The sequence below is a fragment of the Equus przewalskii genome, chromosome 10, assembly GCF_037783145.1.
Source record: "Equus przewalskii isolate Varuska chromosome 10, EquPr2, whole genome shotgun sequence".
Lineage (NCBI taxonomy): Eukaryota > Metazoa > Chordata > Mammalia > Perissodactyla > Equidae > Equus > Equus przewalskii.
Genome location: NC_091840.1, coordinates 18726176 through 18746849, shown reverse-complemented (window position 1 = coordinate 18746849; position 20674 = coordinate 18726176). Strand labels below are relative to the sequence as shown.

At 49.9% G+C, this 20674-nt stretch overlaps 1 protein-coding gene across 2 annotated transcripts; it reads right to left on the bottom strand.

Annotated features, from left to right (window-relative positions):
* Positions 1-778: 778 nt before the first annotated feature.
* Positions 779-19083, bottom strand: KIF18B (kinesin family member 18B). 2 transcript variants are annotated; one of them, XM_070561772.1, is made up of 16 exons: positions 18925-19083; positions 11253-11579; positions 10447-10604; positions 9991-10095; positions 9679-9789; positions 9401-9598; positions 9088-9264; positions 8291-8365; positions 8023-8123; positions 7427-7604; positions 6957-7084; positions 4180-4385; positions 3373-3898; positions 2349-2438; positions 1751-1851; positions 779-1537 (listed from the first exon to the last, which is right to left on the bottom strand). In XM_070561772.1, the coding sequence occupies exons 2-16, from the start codon at positions 11569-11571 to the stop codon at positions 1431-1433; spliced, it is 2580 nt and encodes an 859-aa protein (XP_070417873.1). In that variant the 5' UTR covers positions 11572-11579; positions 18925-19083; the 3' UTR covers positions 779-1430. The 2 variants fall into 2 exon arrangements, with proteins under 2 accessions (XP_070417873.1, XP_070417874.1); XM_070561773.1 differs by lacking the exon at positions 1751-1851 and having other exon boundaries at positions 18925-19044.
* Positions 19084-20674: the final 1591 nt, after the last annotated feature.

The window sequence follows — 20674 nt, the reverse complement described above, 5'->3', positions numbered from 1 at the left end:
TCTATTCCCTCATTATACCTTATAAGATTGGAAGTTTTGTGAGAAGCCTGCAGCCGGGAGGAACTCAGTGCTCCTCTTTGCTTTCTCCTCTCCACTCCTCCAAAAAGAAGTTGAAGCTGAGCGGGGAGGGGCTCGTCAGGCGGAGGAGGAGACAGCTCCCCCAGAGCAGCGAGGACTCATTTGAAATCAGCAGCATTATTTACAGACTACTCACAATGTACTAAATACCTTTAACATGTTTGTTTTCAGAAGCAAGATAAACACAGTCTCCTGTAATTTTGTTTGCACTATTCATTCATTCAGCCAGCCATGTCTTCCTGGAGAGACAGAGGTAAACTTGTGTGGAACTGTCACAATCCAGCTCAATGGAGAGGAAGGCCACGAATGTGGTGGGAAGTGGGGCTTTTAGAGCCAGTGGGAGGAAGCTTGCTCTGGGTTGAAGCCAGTTGAGGCCTAGCCTGGAGCCTCACCTAAGACCTGGGGACCACTAAAATGCTCTCCTTGATGGCAGGACTCCTAGAACCCAGCCCAAGCTGTCAGTGGAGGGAACAGGCCTCCAGGCACAACAGCTTCTTCAATGCTGAGGAGCAGAGGCCCTTAGTGGAGGACGAGGCTGCAGAGTAAGGAGCAGGGTTCACCCAGCCAGACCTAAGGCTGCAGGAGGAGGCGGAGGGAGAGTGTTTTCTATACTTGGAAGTTTCTTGAGGTCTGGAAGAGTGGGAAGATGAGAAAGGGGAGGTGATGCTAGCCCACCCAGGTGTACAGAGAGAAACATACACCCAGGATGGAGATGGTTTATTCATCATTATAATAAAAATATATAGCTATATCTACATGTACATATATATGTAAATATGCAGAAATAAAGGATCAGAGGATATAAACCCAAGTATTAACAGCTCTTGTATCCAGGCTAGCATTAAGACTGAACATTAAGACTGAACTTCCCTTTCTTCTTTACACTTCTTTTTACACTGAATGTGTCCTGTTTACAACAGGGTAAAAACAACAAAGCTGTCTTCACTTGGAAATCGAGGCACTGCTACTGATTGTCTGCACCATTGCCAGGACTGTGGCCTGGTGCTGGGGCTCCTTCCTACCCTGCGCAGTGGCTGTCATTGCACTGAGCCTTGTGTGAGACTAGGGGCAGGGACAAAGCCCCCAAAAGCCACCTGCCTGCACAGAGGGCATTATAATCTGGGGGGAAAGATGGCAGCATCCTTTAAAATGGCAACACGTTAACACCCACAAATGAATATATACACGCTGAGAAGCTGAGTGTAACAAGAGTTTAAGGACGAGGGTAGTAGCAGAATGAATGGCTCGGGGAGGAGTGTTAATGAAGGAAGAGGGTGTTGGCACAAATTGCTCCAAGCTGAGGGGGGCCAGTCAGGGTGCAGGCCACTCCAGAGTCCGAGAGGGGCCAGTGATCAGGACACCTTGGCAACGCAGCTCCCAGCTGACAGTGCTCCCCCAACCCCCATCAGTTCCTTCTGGTTCCTCCGGTTGCCAGGGCAGCGGGGGCTGGAGGGGGGCTCTGCAGCCAGATGGGGGAGGCAGGGAGGAAGGAGAAAAGTGAGGCTCTGTCCCACCGTTCCCCTCCCCCACCTCTCTCATCAGGATCCCAGAGATGCTCAGAAGTACCCCAGGCACTCCTCTCACCTGGGTCTTGGCCCACCCTGTCCCCACCTACTTCTTGTCTTCATCTGCCACCATGGCCCAGACCATCCCTGTCCCCACTGCCAGTCACCTGGGATTGCCAGGGGCCCAGCTGGCCGCAAGGTGCTGCCGGGCAGACGGGCGATGCGGCTGCGGCGCCGGGCAACTCCTAGTGAGCAGGAGACTGAGGCACTGAGGGATGGAAGGAAGGAAGGAAGGTGGGAAGGTCACAGCCATGCCTCTGGACCACAGGGCCGGGTGCGGGGGACAGAGCTAGACGCCACGCCTTGAGAGCAGGGGGTGGCTGAGCACCAAGAGCTTCCAAGGTCAGATATGAGGGCAGGAGGAGGAGTAGGGGGAAGGGGAGCTTAGTGGGGTGTGGGAGGGAAGTAGCGGTGGGGGCATGGGTAGTCCATTCCCCAGATTAACCAGTGGACACTGAATGCCTCCCTCGCGGAGAGGGGGCCTGTGGCCTTTAACTAAAGGAGGGAGATCCCTGTCACCTCTGGTGTAATCCTGCAATAGCAAGGGCTAAGAGGACCTCAGTCAGAGAACCACACGTGGGCCCTGCTCACGAGACCCCCGGCACCTGGCTGCAAGGGGTCCAGAGACACAGCCGGGGCCTATAGTTGGCCTGGGTGTGCACTGCCCTGGCGAAAGCTCTCCCCCCGATACCGCCCCCATCTCACCTCACAATGCGCCTCTTCTTGTGGGCTGAGGTTCCAGAGAAGGAAGATGTTGGCTTGGGGCCTTTCATGGTGAACAGAGGCATGCGTCCACTGCGGGAGGGAGGAAGGAAGGCAAAGGGAGGCAGATCAGCAGGAAACCAGAAAAGGGAGTCAGCGTCTCCTCCCTCCAGCCCCCAGCTTGCGGGGCGGGGAGGTTGGACAAGATGACCTCTGAGGTTTCCTCCTCCTAAGAGGTGGATTCCTCTCCTGCCTCACTCAGCCTGGGCTGACAGCTGAGTGACAGGCCTGCTCTGGGAGAACATCCAGATGTCAGTTTCTGGCACATCCAGGGAACTAGAGTTCAAACAATTTCACCCTTCCACCTGCCCGGCTCTGAGCTTGTTACTGAGAGGTGGTTCAGGCTGTAGGAGGGGCAGGGGGTAGGGTGGGCAGCCTGCCACCCTTGGCCTCACAAGTACAGGTCAGTCTGGCACTTGTTCTTGGCCTTGGACTGTTCTGGGCCGGTTGCTGTTCCCCTACCCTGCCCCATGGGTGGAAGGCGAGGGTGAGATCTTCATCTTCTCACTGAAAAATGCTGAATAAAATTTTCTGAGGACCACCCCGCCCTCCCAGTTCCAGATGCTGGGCTGGAGGTTAAAATCTGGGGGCGGAAGTGGCAGAAACAGGTATTTCCCAGTGCGACACAGAAGTGGACCGGGCCAAAGGCCCAAGCAATGCAGAGGAATAGAGGACTGGCTCACTTCGTTACTCCTGCTCCCTGCCAACCCTCCTCAAGAGGGGTCCCATCAGCTACTCGTGGGTGTGCCACAAAGCAGCACGAAGCTGGTGCCCTTGAAGTTTGGACAGACAAGGCAGGGCCGCTGAGAGGAGCACTGCCTCCATGGGAACTGTATATTCTGCCCTCTGGGGCCTGGGGAGCACCACCGATGAGACCAAAGGGAAAGAGACGGCAAGTGCTGGCCAGCACCTCTGTCTCGCTGACTCCTGACCCCTTGCTGGGAGGGAGGCAGGAAGGGAGACCCACCTGGGGATGAAGGGCTGATCCAGCCTGTTCAGCTCCTGGGGGACATTCTCCCAGCCGATGCATTTGTGGTAACCAAGCTTTGAAGGGGGCTCCTCAGAGAGATCAAAGGTGGCATTGAGGTCCCGAGCGGGCAGGGCCAGAGGGGTGGAGCAGTTCTGCATGGCAGAAGGGCCCAGGGGCACCCGGCTTTTGATGACCGTGGCTGGGCAGAAGCGAGGGGAGTGGCAGGGGGAGGAGGCCCTTTCTCCTTTGGGGGTGGTGGTCCCGAATGAAGGCTGAGCCTCAGGCAAGGACCCCCTCCTCAGGCAGGGCAGGAAGGACTGGCGCTGGTGCTTGCTCCCTGGCTTTGGGGCCGGGGGGCTGTCTGGCTCCAAGGGGCTTGGTCTCTTCCTCTTCTTCTCCCTAGGCCACTGAGATGCCTGGGCTGGGGTACGGTGAGGCCCAGGTGGGACCCCCAGAGTGTGCATGAGGCCACTCAGTTGCCTTGCCATGGTCCGGGTCACGGGGCCAGAGTATCCGGGAGACTCTGGGCACAGAGAAGCAGGGTGTTAAGGGGAGATCAGGGACTGGCCAGAAGGAAGGAGAATTTCTAGTCTGGGGAGAGAGACACTGGAGACACGCAGGAGCCCTAACTCCTCAGGTCTGCCGGGACTCCTGGGGCTTCTCTGTGTGCACAAGTCCATGATCCCAGGGCCCAGCCTCCGACCACAGCATAACCCAGCATCCGAGGACCCGGCCATCCCTCAGCACCAGCTGGGCCTTGGAGACGGCACTGATGGGCACAGGCAGAGCAGGGGTGAGACTCACTTGACTCTGAACACAGCTCCTGAGCGGGAGGTGGCCCCCTGGCTGGGCCAGGAGTCTCCGAGGCCTCTGGTCCAGGCTCAGTTTTCTCCTCTTGCACCAGCTGCTGCAGAGCCTCAAACTCTGCAATCACGTCAGGGGTCAGGAGGTTGGCCGCTTGGAGCAGGGAGTACTGCCGCTGGGCCAGGCACAGCACCTTCAGGGCCAACCTGGAACAGGGAAGGGGATCCCCACCCTACTCAGACGGGGTGGGCCAGGCCCCTCTGCCTTGCACCTGGCCCCACTGCTCCAGGTGTGGTGAGGAGCACACGTGGGCTGGCCCCCCGGCTCCCTCCTGCCTTGCCCCAGCCTGGCTGGCTGGCCTCACCACCGTCTCAGCTGTGGCTCCTACTCTGCCACAACCTTGCTCAAGACCAAGGCAGGTGGAGATAGTCACAGGTAATGGTAGGAGGCTTCACCACTAAACATGCACCCTGAGGGAGACAGTGACCTGGGAAATAGGGAAATGGGGCTAAGTGGCTTTGGACTCAGAAGGTCTGAGTTTCCTCTCAGCTCTGCCACCTACCTACTAGGGCTGTGATCCTGAGAAAGTCCATTTACCCGAGGGGCAATGTAAGGTAGCAGGAAAGAGCCAGGCTCAAGTCAGACTGCCTGCTCAAACCCCAGCTCCCACTTCCCAGCTGTGTGATCTCAGATCATTGCTGACCCTCAGTCTCCACATCCTTAAAATGGGGAGGACAAATGCGCCCACCTCATAGGGTTGTTGGCAAGATGAGATGAGTTATTTTATGTATAAAGTGTTTGAAGAGTACCTGGCATATGCTAAGCACTATGAGGTTGGCTAACTATGGTTTCCCGTAAAATGGAAATAATACCATGTACCTTGTTAGGAAAAGAGGAGAATAAATAAGACAGGCTGTGCTGATCTTGGTTCTGAGGGGACCTCAAAAATGCATTCAGTCTGCGCTTTCTATTTAATGGTTGGGATCCTGAAAGAGTATGTACGAATCAACGTGTACTTCATATACACTGAGGGCTATTTAAAGGAAATTATGAGAGTAATGAGATTCCTGATGTTGTAAATTCAGATTCTAATAAAGCAAATTTACCTTCTGTAAGGCACACCTATGATAAAAGAATAAACACAATTATCTCGGTGGGAATTGTTCATAGCCAATAATTTATCCTCAAGTAGCGCTACCTGCCCGGACATCTCTCAGCCCCTCCTCCGGCCTCAGGGAACCCCAAATCATTTTATAAAGCAGCCTCCAGGCCTTCTTCAAAGAAGGCAGGATATAATTTAAAAAGGACACAGCAGAAACTCATTCTATATCCGCCTGAACCACACGTTATAAGATTAGACTACTGAGAGGAGTGGGTGTTTAGGGAGAAATGCATTGGCCTGGATGTCAGATGACCCAGGTCTGGTCCCATCCCTCTCACTGTGTGGCCCTGGGCAAATGCCTCAGTACCCCATCTAACAAATGAGGAGTTGGTCTATATCAGGGGTTTTCAAATTAGATTTCAAGAAATCCATCAGAGGACATTATAAATGAAGCAGCTCTGCTGTGTCTGTTCTACAAATTAGACTCCAGCATGAGATTTCATTTGAAGAAAGGACTTTGCAGCTAAAAAAATTCTGAAAAACCACTGAACCGGAAAATCTAAGATCTACTCAGTGCCCTGGTGGTCTAAGATTCTAAAGTCTAAAGCCAAAGAGAAATTATATTCGATTATCTGGTTGTTAGGGTGTTTCCAAGTATGGAGATGATCTAGAATGTTCTGCAGCCCCTGTTACATGGGGTCTTCTGTCACATTTTCATTAGTATCTATTATTAGCTCTAAGAAGTAGGAAGAATAAGGACTATGATCCCCAAATCATAGCCAAGGTTGAAGCAACTTGTCAGAGACCACAAAACCAGAGGCAAAGCAGAAATGAGAACCCTGGTGTCCTCTCTGCTCACAATGGGGGACACCAGGCAGAGACCCTGAGTCATCGGTGGGAGCCCTGGGGGCCAAGGGGACATCCTGCCAGTGCATCCTTGCCACTCCAGGGCCCCCGGGAGTCGGCAGCAGGAGACAGATAATGAGCCGCTGATTATTCAGGCTGCAGCATTTTTGCTGACTCGGGAACAGACACTCCCCAACAAGAAATAAAATTAAACAGGCCCTTCTGTCTGGAAGCTTTAAATACATTGCCTAGTGTGAAGCGTGCTGCGGAGGGTGGACAGGGGCTGGCAGGAGCAAAGCTAAGTGGCAGGGGATTTATGTTCTGGAGGCCGAGGGAAAAAAATACTAGCAGCACCTCTCTATTAAGCACAGAAAGAATGGTCCAAAACCCATCTCTCTTTGGCTTTGGGTGGTGTTTTGTATTTCCTTCTGAGAAGAATAGCCACAGTCAGTCTGTGGACGAGGAGACACACTAAACACCTGACTCAGGAAGGCTGTCCCTTCCTCAGCCTGCAAAGCAGAGCGAGAGCTCAGGCGGCCCTACCCTAACTCGGTGCGTGCCAGCTGTCTGGATGGAATGTGGTGCCTGGCTTCCCTCCTGTTGGGCTGCCAGCTACATGGAAGAATAAATAGAGATGATGATAAGTAAACAGAGTAGCTGATAACATCAAGTTGTTGAAAGCAGATAAGGGACATTGATGAAAAAAGACTTGACTCAGCTAGGGCAGAAGCAGAGCTTTTGTGGCGTAATTAACACCAACTCCCACCCCAGGGGGCTGGCACCCATCACCTCCCTTCTTGGCTCCAGAGAAGAGCAAGAAGACACCTACTGCTTAGAATGGTCCCTGCTCGGGTTCTGTGGTGAGAGGCGTCCCGCATCTGGCTTAGGCTGCAGGGTCAGGCCAGGGGACCCTGGTGGTGGGTGTCTAAGGTTCTGCTCTCGCACCTGGATTGGGACCTAAGAGAAAGAGAGTCACAGAGAGATGGAGGGTCTAGCGTGGCCTGCCTCCCTCCATAAGCAGTTCTTAAAATCTTTCCCTCCTCCAAGAGTAGGAATGATGGCTCCTGGGTTGACCAGGTCCTCTAAGAGACTTTCTCTCCCAGTCTCCTCCTCCCTCCCTGCTCCTCTTCTGGTAACACACATGCTCCTCACTTCCAGACACACAGGACCTGAGTTTTCCTTCCTGCACAGGATCTGAGAGCCTCCTAACGACATCCAGCTAGAGAACCCGGGACTGAAGGGACTCTATCAGCTGGGGAGAGGCATTTCCTCCAATATTCTATCAGCTCCAAGTCCTACCTCCTGGGCTGAGCCTTCATCCTTGTCCTCCAGGGGCTGCTCCTGGTCTGAAGAGTTCTCTTCCACGACCCTCTCCAGCTGGGGCTCTTTCCCCAGGCTCTCCTCCTGAAGGACTGCAGACCCTGGGTGGAGCTCTGGGGTGCAGGGCTGGCTGGGAAGGCGGGTTGGTGGGGGGGCACTGGGAACGCCAAGGGGAAAATGAGGGTTTGTGAGGTGGGAACAGGGGCACGTAGGGAGAGCAGGGAGGGGGCAGGATCTCTGTGGCACCAAGTGGCATAGAGCCCGTAAGGGATGGAGGCTTGGGTAACTAGTGGGCAGTAGCTGAGGGTGGGAGGAGTCAGGGATTTCCTGGTTTAGGAAACAATGACACCCTCCCCTTAACAGCACCTTCTTTTGAATAGTAGATGCTGCTTCTAGGGGCTGGGTGTCATTTACTCATTTGACACAGAGCAATCAGTGTTCTGGGCACCAGGTGGGGACCTCTAGCCCTAGGTGTCAGAAGAGAAGCAAGGAGGCCTAGCCCTGCAGGAGCTGGAGAAGGGGGGGCTTTCCCTGCCGAGCTGAAGGAGGGGGCAGGTATGGACAGCAGAACTCACAGTGATTGTGGAGGGCCCGCCGTGGGGGACTGTGGGAGGTCCTGATGTGGAGCCTGGGCTCCTGCCTCATACACTCGGAGCTTCTCCCTCAGGGCGGCCACCTGGAACCGAAGCAGCCCGGCACCTCAGAGGCCCAGGTGAGCGTAGGAGGCGAGGGGTGGGCACAGGGCCCCGGCCACACCCCAGCGCTCTTGTCTCCTGCTCTCCTGCCCCCGAGCCTGGGTGCCCTCCAGGCCTCCTGGCCAAGCTCCTCAGGCAAGTTCCTCACCTCAGCCTGGAGCTGCTGGCAGATGGTGGCGTACTGGCTGATGTGACAGTCCAGGCTGATCACGTTGCTCTTCAGCTGAGGTGGGGGCACAGGGGAGGGATTGGTTTGTTCGTTACAGCAGCTTTTGGCAGCCACTTCTAACGGCCAGGCCCCACGCTAGGCGCCTCACTCATGTTCCCGAGACTCACCCTCACCACTGGGGAAACAGACCCGGGAAGGTCAGCGGCTTGCCTGAGGCCACAGCAAGAGGCAGGAGGATACTTTTGAGCCCAAGACCACTGACTGCCTGACCAATACACTCTCGCCAGGCCAGGGCTTCTCAGCAGCAGCTCCAGGAGCGCCAGGGCTGCCTGGAGGCGGCAGGAGAAACCACAGCAACTCCACTTTTATCTGTGTTATATGTTGACGTTTGTGTTGTTTGGTTGAAAACATGGTCCTGCCGCTAAAAACAAGTCTGAAGAAGATCACTGGCTGACACTTGGCCACCTGCTCCCCTTGCCTCCCTCTTGAGATGATTCTGCCTTGGTCATCCCAGTGCTGTGACATTTTACTCTTTTTTCAAGTCTTGGAGAGAGACTGTCCTGCCTCTCTCCCAACTGGGGTCTTCCCAAGGATGGGGACTGTGTCACTTCTACCACAAAGAATTTCCCTGAAGACAGAGGCTAGGGAACTTCTTCCCTCCACTTTGGGGGAATACTTGCTCCAGGTACCATAGGAAGCTGTGTGGGTCTTGTCCACCTCACCCCCAGCCTGGGGGCTCCCCAACACCAGGCTGGCCATTCCTGGCTGGCACGCACCGAGAGTTTGATCTCCTTGGCCCGGTCGGCATACTTGAGGGTGTTGTAAGTGTCCTCGTAGGCCAGGCTGGAGGGGCTGATGGCGGCGATCATCACTGTGCGGCAGTTGCCTCCGATGGAGTCCTTGAGCAGGCGGGTCAGTTTGCTGTCCCGGTAGGGCACATGGGACTTGCGGCCCTGGGGGACAGCAAGAGGGTGTGGGCTGAGGTGGCTGGGCCCCGGCAGCCTTTGGCCCAGGGCTGGAGGAAGGGACCCGTGGCTTTAGGCCCTCAGGCGCTGTCCTGGGGAGGACCCTAGGTCTGTGCAGCTCTACCTTTGCGTCAGCCAGGGCGTTGAGGACATTGATGAGGGCCAGCAGAGAGCGGTTGATGTTGGCACCCTCCCGCAGCCGCTCCCCCTTCGCCTGGGTGCTGGATGCCCGCTCTGAACCAGCCAGGTCAATCAGGCTCATCTTGGCCACCTGAAGGGCCTGGGTCAGACCTGGAACCCGGTCCTGCTGCTTCACAAAGACCTGGGGGCAAACGGCAGGGGTGAGGGGGCACCAGGCATCAGGAGGCCAGGCTGCAGGCTCTGACCTGTGACCCCTCTCACCTGGAAGATGGCATGGGAACGGGAGGACGTAGCGTTGGCATCAGTGGGGTGCTGCTTGCGGTTACGGTTCCCCCTTGTCAGCATCTCCAGCAGCTGCTCAGCTGAGGCTGGCTATAGAAGAGATGCCCAGGAGAGGGACTGTGGTCTCCCCAACCAGGACTTTTCCCATAACAGGAGGGCTGCTCGCCAGAACCCATGTCACCCTCTTGCTACCGCCACCACCATGGGATCCAGGGCATCCTCAACCTGCCTGGTGAAGGAACCCCAGAGGACCAATGGGGCTGCTTGTGCCACCCGAGCCCAATCCCACACCTGGTGGAAGGAAAGTCCTTGCACCACCACCCCCTTGTCGGGGTCCTCACGGATGGCAAGGGGCCCCTTGGGCTCCAAGAGGTCATGGATCTGCTCATTGTACACCTGAGGAAAAAGGAAGAAGGGAGAGACCTGAGGGAGGGGATCCGTCAGGAAAGCTCCCCTGGAGGCTGGAGGAGGGCTGAGTGGCTGGGCAGGGGAAGCATGACAAGATGCCACGCCATGAGCAGCACTTTGCCGGATGACATGAAAGGACAGGAGCAGGACGGGCCGGCTTAGTTCGCAGGCAGTCTCTCCCCGAGTTGTAACTGCCCTCTGAGCTCTCACCAGGCCCCCATCGCCCGCTTCCTACCACCCTCTCCCCGACCTGCTCACTCCACTCCACTCCACTCCCCCTTCAGGTGAGAGGGATGAACGAGGGATGGAACCGCCAGTCCTGAGGGGGGAACGCCATACCTCCTGGTAGCTGATGAGCACCTCGAATTGCTTCTCCTCCTGGCGGGCCTCCAGTCGCCTGTACAGCTCCATGGTGGTCAGGTACATGATGCCAGGGTCTCCCTCTCTTCCCAGCATGGTGTGTGTCTTCCCAGCCCCGGTGGCCCCATAGGCAAACACTACAGAGGACAGAGTAGGGAGTAGGGTGGTGGCAGGGCCAGATCTGCCTTCTCTAGGGGCTCCCCCAGTTCATGTCCACCGGCTTGGCCCTGCCCTCCTCCCCCAGCCCCTTTGTTTTGCCTTGATGTGCACAGTTCCCCTGCTCCTACCCACTCGCAGCCCCCATGTTCTCTGTGTGTATGTCCTGGCTCTCCTATAGGCCTGTGGATTCAAGGGTAAAGGGGTCTCCACTGCAGTGGGGACTGATCCCCTCCTCAGGGAAGCCTTCTCCAGTCTAGGTGGCTTCTTCTGTTGAAGGCCCTCTTCCCCTTATGTCACCTACCTTAGTTCACAGCCACACACTTGCGGGTGTGACTTCGTGATTAGTGACTTCCCCCCTCTCTAGAATGTAAGCATCAAAAGGATAGGAACCATGTCTGGCTGGTCTGCTACTATATCCCAGGGCCCAGTAGAGTGCCTTACACACAGGAGAAGAACGAATGGGGGACCCACAGAGAACGCAAGGGCCAGAGTCCTCCTCAGCAAGTGCCTGCCCAGCTGAGGGGGAGGGAGGTGGGCATCCATCATATGACACATGAAGCGCTTAGGAGGCAGGGAGGAAAGGCCGCTGCCAATCAGGGCCCGTCCTCCTCACCGGGGGTTCTCACCTGAGCAGTTGTAGCCTTGGAGGAAGCTGTCCAGGATGCTGTGGGTGGTGTGCTGGAACACGTCCTGTTGGGTGGCCGCCTCACCGAAGACCCGGTCAAAGACAAACGTCAGGTCTTTGCCTTTCTTCTTGGGGCCGTCATGGGTGCTGCCCCACTTCAGGCCAGGGAAGCCCCCATCGGGCTCCTCAGGGTCGAACACCAGGACCCGTTCGTCTACCACCTGAACCACAGGCTGCCGCTGACTCTCCAGCTCCCGCAAGGTCGGGGGCCGCACTCGCACCACCACCCGCACCACACTGTCCTCCACCGCCATCACCATGGCAACACCTAGGCAGAGACATGATGGAGATAGGACCAGTTGGACCCCAGGTATGACCAGGTGCCCCCTCAGCCTAGTATTCAAGGTATCCTCTCACCCTCCAACAGCTGATCTTCATTTTATACCTCAAGAGAATAAGAATATTGGCGTTAGTACCAATTATTAATAAATATCTCTTTCTTACTTGAAATACCACTTTGTCATATGCAAATGACTATATTTTTTCAGAGGCCTATTACTGGGTTCTCTATCATGTTCCACTAATCTGTTTACCCTTGTGCCGACACTACACTGACACTTTTTCCATTCCTTCCTTTTACAATATGCTTTTTATTCAGTAAAGCAAGAACCACCCCCCACATTAGCCTTTTTCATGATTTTCTTGGCTATTTTCAGGCATTTATTGTTCTATTTGACTTTAAGAAAATTTTATCAATTCCATTCCCAACCCAGAACAGCCTCCAACACACACACACACACACACACACACACCTTATTGGTATTACAATTGGAATTGTATTAAATTTACATATTTATTTTATAGTAAACCTTTTCATGCAAGAATATGGCTATTGCCTTTCTATTTGTTCAGATATTTTTATACCCCTCAATAAGATTTTGTAGTTTTCTATCTCTTCAGATGGGTTCTGTAATTGTCCTTTTGATGTAATTCCCAAGTACTTTATGGACTTAATTGCTTTTATGAATGGAACACCTTTCCCCATCTCTATTTCCAGGTGGTAATTGCTGGTATGGAGAAACATGATTGATTTTTATATTTGCCTTGTAATCACCACCCTCAAACTCTCTTATTAATTCCAATCATTTTTTATTAGGGCTTATTGGGTTTTCTGACTATACAATTATACATCAGAAAAGAAAAGAACTTTTTTACCTTTTTTCTCTGTATTTATACTAAATATTTTATTTCTCGTCTATTGCAATCCCTAGAACTTCCAAAACAAAGTTGGATAATAATGATGATAATGGGCATCCCTGTCGTGATTTTAAAGGAAACGGGTTTAGTGCATCACGATTTAGAAATTCGTTTTGGACAAATAGTCATTATCATATTAGTAATTTCTTCTATTTTTATTTTACTTAGAGTTGTTATTAGGAACGTCTAGAATTTTATCTAATGCTCTTTCAGCATCTCTTGATATGCTTATATGTTTTTTACTCCTTTATTTCGTTGATGTGGTAAATCATTTGATATTATTCTTGGGTATCAAACCAACCATGCATTCTTGGAAAAAAATCCCACCCTGGCCATAGTGAAGTTTTCAATTTTTAAAAGGTCAAATGTGTCACCTTTTATGGTTTTTATGTCATATTTAAGAAGACATTCCTTCCCCAAGGTAATAAACACTTTTCTTACATTTCTGTGTAATACTTTTTCTTATATTTAGGTCTTTGTCCAGAGGAAATTTATTTCTGTGTGTGAATGGTGTGAGGAGATTTCTAAATAACTTTTCTTTCCAAATGGTAAACAATTATCTTAAGATCATTTATTAAATTGTGCATTCTTTCTCCACCAATTTGAAATGCCACATTTAACATAACTCAGTTCTCATAGAAAGATGAATTTGTTCCTGGACTCTCCGTTCTGTTCTACTGATAGTCTGTTCCTTTTCCAGTAACTCACTGTTGTAATTACTGTGGTTCTATAATATATAACCTCATTGTTCTTTTTCTTGGCTATTCTTGGGCATCCCGTCTTGCGTATGGCTTTAGAATCAGCTTATGGAGTTCTATGAAAAATCCTGCTAAGATTTTAATTGGGATTATTTTGAATTTATAGATTAATATGAGGAGACTTGGCATCTTTACAGTATCAAGTCTCCCCCTCTAGGAATATAGCATCTCTTTTCATTACTCACAACTTTATAATCTTCAGTAAAATTTTATAGTTTTTCTCACATGGGTTTTGTAGATTTCTTGATAGGTTTATTACTAATTGTATAGCCTCTGTTATATTGTGAATAGGCTCTTTTTAAAATTACATTTTCTAATTCATTTTTGCCAGAACATGGGAAAGCTACTGATTTCTGTATGCAGATCTTGTATCTGGCCACACTGCTAAGCTTCCTTATTAGTTCTAATAGATTGTCATTGATTCTCTTAGGTTTTTCAATTAAATGATGATATAGTTTGCAAATAATGACAGTTACTTTCTATTTTTAGCTCTTCCATATTTAATTCCCCACCCTTCACTGCCCATTAGGAATGGGTGTTAAGTTTTATCACATGCTTTTTTTGGCACTGGCTGAGATGATCACAATGTTTCTCCTTTAATCTGTTAATGTAGAGGGTGACATAGACACATTTCCTAATGTTGACCTGGTCACAGTTCCAAACATTTATTTGCCTGTTCCCTCTTATGTTACCCTCAGGCCTCTCTCCCTGGTTTTTCATTTCTCCTTCAAGCCAGCCTACCAAGGGTAAAGATGGAATTTTTGGAAGGCAGGAGTCATAGATGTCCTGGAAAAGTTCAACTCTGGGGATATATTAACAGGGGTAAGGAACAGGGGCTGTTCCTGGCGGGGGGGGGGGGGGGGGCGGGGTGTGAATAGGCGATCGCTTCCCCAGGAAAGATAAGGTCCTGCTGACCAGTCAAATTACCAAGGTCGTTCAGCAAAGAAAAGTGGGATTTCTACATAATGCTCCAGCAAACAACTCATGTTTTCCTTTGGGAATGTGGCAGAATCGAGCTGATTTGAAACTCCTGCCCCCTCACTCCCAAAGTTCTTCATTACTTCTGCACACAAAACAAAGGAAAGAGATCAACCAATAATAATCCTTTCAGCTGTGTATAATTCCGTTCCTGTCCAGCAATCAGACTGCCATAAGAATAAACATAACAGCTAAGTGCTCACTATGTCAGCGACTGTTTTAAGCACCTTACATGTATCATCTCTTTTCATCTCCATTGCAATCCCGCAAGACAGATACTATTATTATACTCATTTTCAATGAGAAAACTGAGACAGAGAGGGTTAAGCAATTTGCCCAAGATTCCAATGCTCGTAAATGACAGAGCCTGGTTCCAACCCAGGCTGTCTGACTGCAGAGCCTGTATACTGCCTTATAATGAGATTATAGATTACGCTCTCATGATCGCATTGTTGTAACGGTCCCTTATGTTTGTATAATAATCATAATCCCTTTTATGTAACCAGCATTATGTACACTGCAAACACTTTCAGATTTATGGACTGTACCTAATTTTCAACACTCACAGAGAGTTAGAGTTCCTCTCATCCTCACATTCCCAACCCAGGGAACCCCACTTCTGTACCCAGGGAACTGAAGGCAGAGGGTGCCTGGCCCCACAGTCTGGGTCTACATCGGCTGCCTTAACAGCAGTGCCAGCTCCCCACAGGGAGGCTTGTAGCTGAGGAGGAGCCATGGAGCAGCCTAACATTCTAAGCAGGAAATTAAAAAGGGCACTGGCAGCGGAGTGCGCATAACCTTTACAGTTCTCTCCTCTCCGCCTCCTGAGGGCCAGCGAGGCAGACTGTTTGCCTAATGAGATGTTTTCCTTCTTCCTGAGACAGTGCTGGGGGCTCGGGGTGGGGGGCGGGTGACACTTGGCATAGAGGCAGCTAGGATGCCAGGGTCCTGGTCCCTGCTCTGCATCTGACTGGTGGAGAGGTCTTTCCACCAGCCACACCATGTCGATGTCGCATCAGCTTCCCCCTCTGAGAGCCAGAGAGAACAGCTACCGATCTGCTCCCGCCCCAGGGGGATAGGGAGATTAATGAGAGAACGTTTGTCAAGTTTGCTTTGATCCTCGGTTGGAAAGAGCATTTCAGCCCAAAGTACAAGGGAGATGATTCTTTAATAAGATCTTCAGGGTTCTGAGCCAGCTACAGTCACGTCCTGTTTCTAACCCAGGGCAGCTCATTAAATCCCAAAGGCTAGTTCACTGCGGAGCTGGGGCTGGGAAGCCAAGATTCAGTTGTTTTCAGGATGGCCTCCTCTGCCTACCCTCACAGGGACAGGTCAAACAAGCCCAAGCTTAGAAGCCCCTGGAGAAGAATTTCTGAGGACTTGAGGGGATCTGCCTGCAGACATTAGGAGCCAGGAAGGCAGGGAAGGGGCCTAGCCCTTGGATGTTGTATTTGTACAGGAGTTGCTATCGTCCCCTTGATTGCTCCTTCATAACTCTCACATACTCGAGTTTCTCGTCCTTAAGCTGCAAGAGAGCAGGACCCTCTTCTGATATAGTCTGTGCACTCCACATGCCTGGGCACCACACCCAGCGTGCAGCAGATGCTGAATAATATTTGCCCATGAATGAATAAAGGCCAGACAAGAGCAGAGTCTGAATCCAAAAGTCTAAAAATGATTACTGTTACAGCTGCCATTTATTGAGGGCTTCCTATGTATCAGGTACTACGCTGCGTGCTTTACAAACGGTGTCAGTTTAACCTTCACAATCTCATTATGTGGTTATTGATACGATTGTTCCATCCCTACTCTACAAAGGAAACTGAGGCTCAGGAACTTGTCACATGGATGGTAAGTAGCAAGCCCAAACTGCACCTCACTCTGATCGTCACAGAGGCACAGCTCTTCACCCCAGGCTCTTCCGGCCTGCAGCTGGGTTTGCAGCTCCCGCCTCCCTCACCTTAGCACCCAGCAAACAACAGCCAGAGACCACTGGTTCTTTCTACAGGTCATGTGCGGAGGAAGGAGCTGCGTTTTTTTTTTTTTTAAATAGACAATCATAAGGCTATAACTCATGATAGTTTTGTTTATTCTTTTCTAACCTTATCATTTTTATTTTTCTTGTCTTACAGTTCAGGCTAGGACCTCCAATACAATATTGAATAGAAGCAGCAATAGTGAGCAATCTTGTCTCTTTCCCGATTTTATAGGGGATACTCCTCTTATTTCTCTGTTTGTTGGTTTAAGGAAATTTACCTCTATTTCCAGTTTACCAAGTTTTTAAAAAATCATGAATGGTATTGAATTTTATTGAATTCTATTTCTGTGCCTAATAGGATACGTTTTCTCCTTTAATCTAGAAATATGTAGATTGTATTAATAGATTTTATAATGTTAAACTATTCTCATATTCCTGGGATAAAACCAAGTTCATCATACTGTATTTTTTTTATACATTGCTGGTTTCTGATTGTTAATATTTTATCCAAGATTTTTATAGCTACATTTATAAAAGAGATTGGCTTGTAATATTCTTTGTCTCATTTTTGGTGTCACAAAACAGACTGGAAATGTTTTCTCTTTTTTAGGGAGAGTTTGTATAAGATTAGAATAATTTCTTCCAATTGCCTGTAAATTTCTGGTGGAGTTTGGTGACTTTTTTTTGTTTGTTTTTGGTGAGGAAGATTGGCCCTGAGCTAATATTTCTGCCAGTCTTCCTCAATTTTTTGTATGTGGGACTCCGCCACAGCATGGCTTAACGAGCAGTGTGCAAGACCGTGCTCAGATCCAAACCTGTGAACCCTGGGTGGAAGCGGGGAGCACGTGAATTTAACCACTATGCAACCGACAGCAAGGTGGGTTTTCTTGGATGTGTGTGAAGATACATTGTAAATGAATTCAATTTCCTCAATGGTCCTAGGTCTGTTCGAAATTTCCATAACTTCTTGAGTCAATTTTGGTAAGTTGTTTTTTCCTAGAAAATTGTCCAAAAGCATTGTCAAAAAGGGTGTTCCATTGAAGTCTCTGCCTTCTAATCTCTCAGTAACTGAAGTTATGTCCCTATTTTCATTCCTAAGATCATTTTTTCTATGTTTCTTTTCTTTATTTCTTAATCAATATTGCCAGAGGTTTGGCTTTTTTATTAGTCTTTTCAAAGGTCAGCTTTTGGCTAAGTTAATCCTCTCTCTTATATAATAAAATCTATTTCATTAATTTCTGCTCTTAACGCCTTCTTTTATTATCTACACATTGATTCTGCTGTTCTGTTCTATCTTACTAAAGTTGGAAGTTTGCCCCACTAACTTTCAGCTGAAAAAAAAAAGCTCAAATGTAAGTATTTAAGACTAAAAATTACCCTCCAAGTGTTGCTTTAAATGCATCCTACAAATTTTATTAGTAGTATTATCACTGTCCCATGCTAATTATCTTTTAATTACAATTATGATATCCTGTTTGACTGAGTTAAGTGGCTTTTTTTTTTTTAATATCCAAATGTTGATTTAATTTCTTTTTCTTCTGCATTTTTAACCTAATTGCTTATGGAAAGAGAATATGGTTTGCACTCTTTAGATTTGTTTTGTGGTCAGATAGAGACAATTTTTATGCCTCTAAAAATATGGTATTTGTATACTTTTTTTAAAAAGGTATAAATGGAGCTGGATTGGATGATACAAAGACCATCAAATTGAGACACATTAAAATATCTCTCTGAGGGTGGGGGAATTCAATCATGAAATAAGCAGAGAAGGATTGGATAGTTGGCATTGTTGAAGCATGGGAAGCGGTGATGGGAGAGGAAACAGAACAGAGATTGGAGAAAGCAGTACAACACTGAGAAGCGCATTCAGAAAAATTTTGTAGATGTTTTCCTCTGAGTTAGGCTTAACTTCTCTGTTCCCCAAACTATGAAATGTAAACAATATTAGTATCTACTTCACAGGGTTGTTATGAGAATAAATGAGTTAATTCAAATCTGGTAAGTGCTCAATAAATGTTTGCCATTATTATTTGAATTGATAGGACATGCAGCATTTCTCCGTGATGCCAGAAGAACCAATGTCTGCAGTAAAATCCCGTTTTTCATGGCACAGTACCTTAAAGGGTCAAAACTAAGAGGAGAGGCATCCTAGGAGCAGAAGGCCTGGTTTTCTGTCATACAGATGTTCTTTCATTCCTTCCTTTATTCAATCAAGTACTTACTAAGTGCCCTAGTAACTAAGTTAGGGCCGCTGGCACAGCTGGGCAATCAGTTCTTTATAGATGTGCGGAGAGGGTCTTAGCTACTCCACACAGATGTGCAAGAGGTCCCAGTGTCCAGTTCTACTGTACAGGAGGACCCAATTGTTCCTTACACACGAGCAAGAGGACCTTTCACAGAGCGGATGTACAGAGGGCCGGGCCCCGGTGCAGAAGCGCGGACCCAGTCTAGGTGCTGTACAAATGAGCAGAGCGGGTCCCGATCTCCCGCGCAGATGTGGAAGGAAGCACCCTGCCACCTGCCCCGGCCCTCATCCTGTTCAGAGGGGACCACACAGAACCTGCTGGGTCTCCACGCTGCCCCTACGTGTCCGGCATGAAAGAGGCCAGGCTCGGGCTTCCGCCCTGAGCTGCCGAGTCCGCGCGTCAGGGATCTGCGCGCAGGAGCCCCCGGGGCCGGCTCCGCCGTGGGTCAGCGCTTACCCTTCGTCGGTTCCCCGCCGCTGGTGTCGCCGGCTCGCTGCCGGGTCCCTGCGCCGCAGACTGGAGCCCCCCCAGCACGCGAGAGCACGCCCCACACCCTCCCCCACCCGCGCCAACCTCCGCCCTGCGTCGCGCGTTCAAATTAGCCGGGTCAGCTCCTCCGCGCTTCCCATTGGTCACCGTCCGGATCTCTGATTGGCTGTTTCCTAAGTAACAAAGTACAGCTCGCTGGTGGCGGGAGCTGCAGACAGTGCGCTTGCGCACTTCCCCTTCCTGCTGGCTCGAGCTTTTGAGGTAATGTCTCCGCAATATCCTGCCCTTCCTACTCACCTAGGAGAGCATGGATGTGAAAACCTTCCAAACCCCAGCATATGGGAGGAGATAGCCTTCTATGGATCTGATTAGGATGAAACAGGTGACGGCTGCCAGAAGCCAGTTGCTCACAACTTTCATTAACTTGATCTGTCCCCACATGGGACTGTGAATAGATCTGAGACGTGTAAGAAAGCAGGAGGCAAAATTCCCTCGGTGGACCTGCCATCAAGATAGTAGATAGTAATTAGCATTAAATAGTATGGTCAGTATTTAATTAATACCTGGGTATTTAATATACTGTTTTAACACCAAATCATGGCCCAAACTCTTCATTCACCTACCTGGACCTCAAATGTCCTTCATACGATGGGACAGCACTGCTGGTTTGGTGAGAATAAAATGAGAAAACTATGCAAAGGTGCTGTCATTGTAAAGGTAGAAGAAAACCAGGTGTTCTTGCCATCTGCACTACCCAAGAGGAATAAAACTGTTGAAAAAGGCTTCCAGCTTGGGGTCCCCTCCCCTCTCACAGGGATGTGCATTTTTACAGAGGTTTAGGGTACGACTGAGGGCTTAGGGTCCCCAGGAGCTACCAGGGGAACATGTTCTTCTTGTGTCCTGTAAGCCAGGTCTTTCCCCGGTCTTATTCTGGCTCAGAGAATTAGCTGGAGAAGGTGAGGGGAGCCAGGGTGAGCCAAGGGGCAGAGGCCGGCCCTGCTGTGGGCAGTGGAAAGGGGATACTTACTTGCTTGATAATTTTGGGGCAAGTCATTTAGCCTTTCAGGGCCTCAGTGTCTGCAAGTTATAAAACAGAGGATAAAATAATACTCAGCTTGGGGCCAGCCCAGTGGCACAGCGGTTAAGTGTGCACATTCCACTTCGGCAGCCCAGTTGTGATCCCGGGTTCAGACATGGTACTGCTTGGCAAGCCATGCTGTGGTAGGCGTCCCACATATAAAGTAGAGGAAGATGGGCACGGATGTTAGCTCAGGGCCAGTCTTCCTCAGCAAAAAGAGGAGGATTGGTGGCAGATGTTAGCTCAGGGCTAATCTTCCTCCAAAAATAATAATAATAATAATAATAATACTTAGCTTGTTACAAAGATTAGAAATAATGTAGGTAAAGCTCCTTGCAGACATTCAATGAAATAGTAATGAGTGTTCTCCATTCATTCAACAAATATTTACTAATATGAGACAAGTGGTCTCAGAAGACAGGGTGGTGAGTGATAAACACCCGCCTCCTACCCTCATGGAGCTTGCAGTCTATGGGACAAATTAGACAGTTAAACAAGTACTAACAATGACATGAGATACAGGCTATAATGAGAACATGTCGGGGCAGCAGGGGGAGGTGGCATGCAAGCCAAGATCTGAAGGAGGAGTGGAGCTGGTTTGGCAAAAGGAGCTGTTCCTTGGATCTCAGAAGCCAAGGG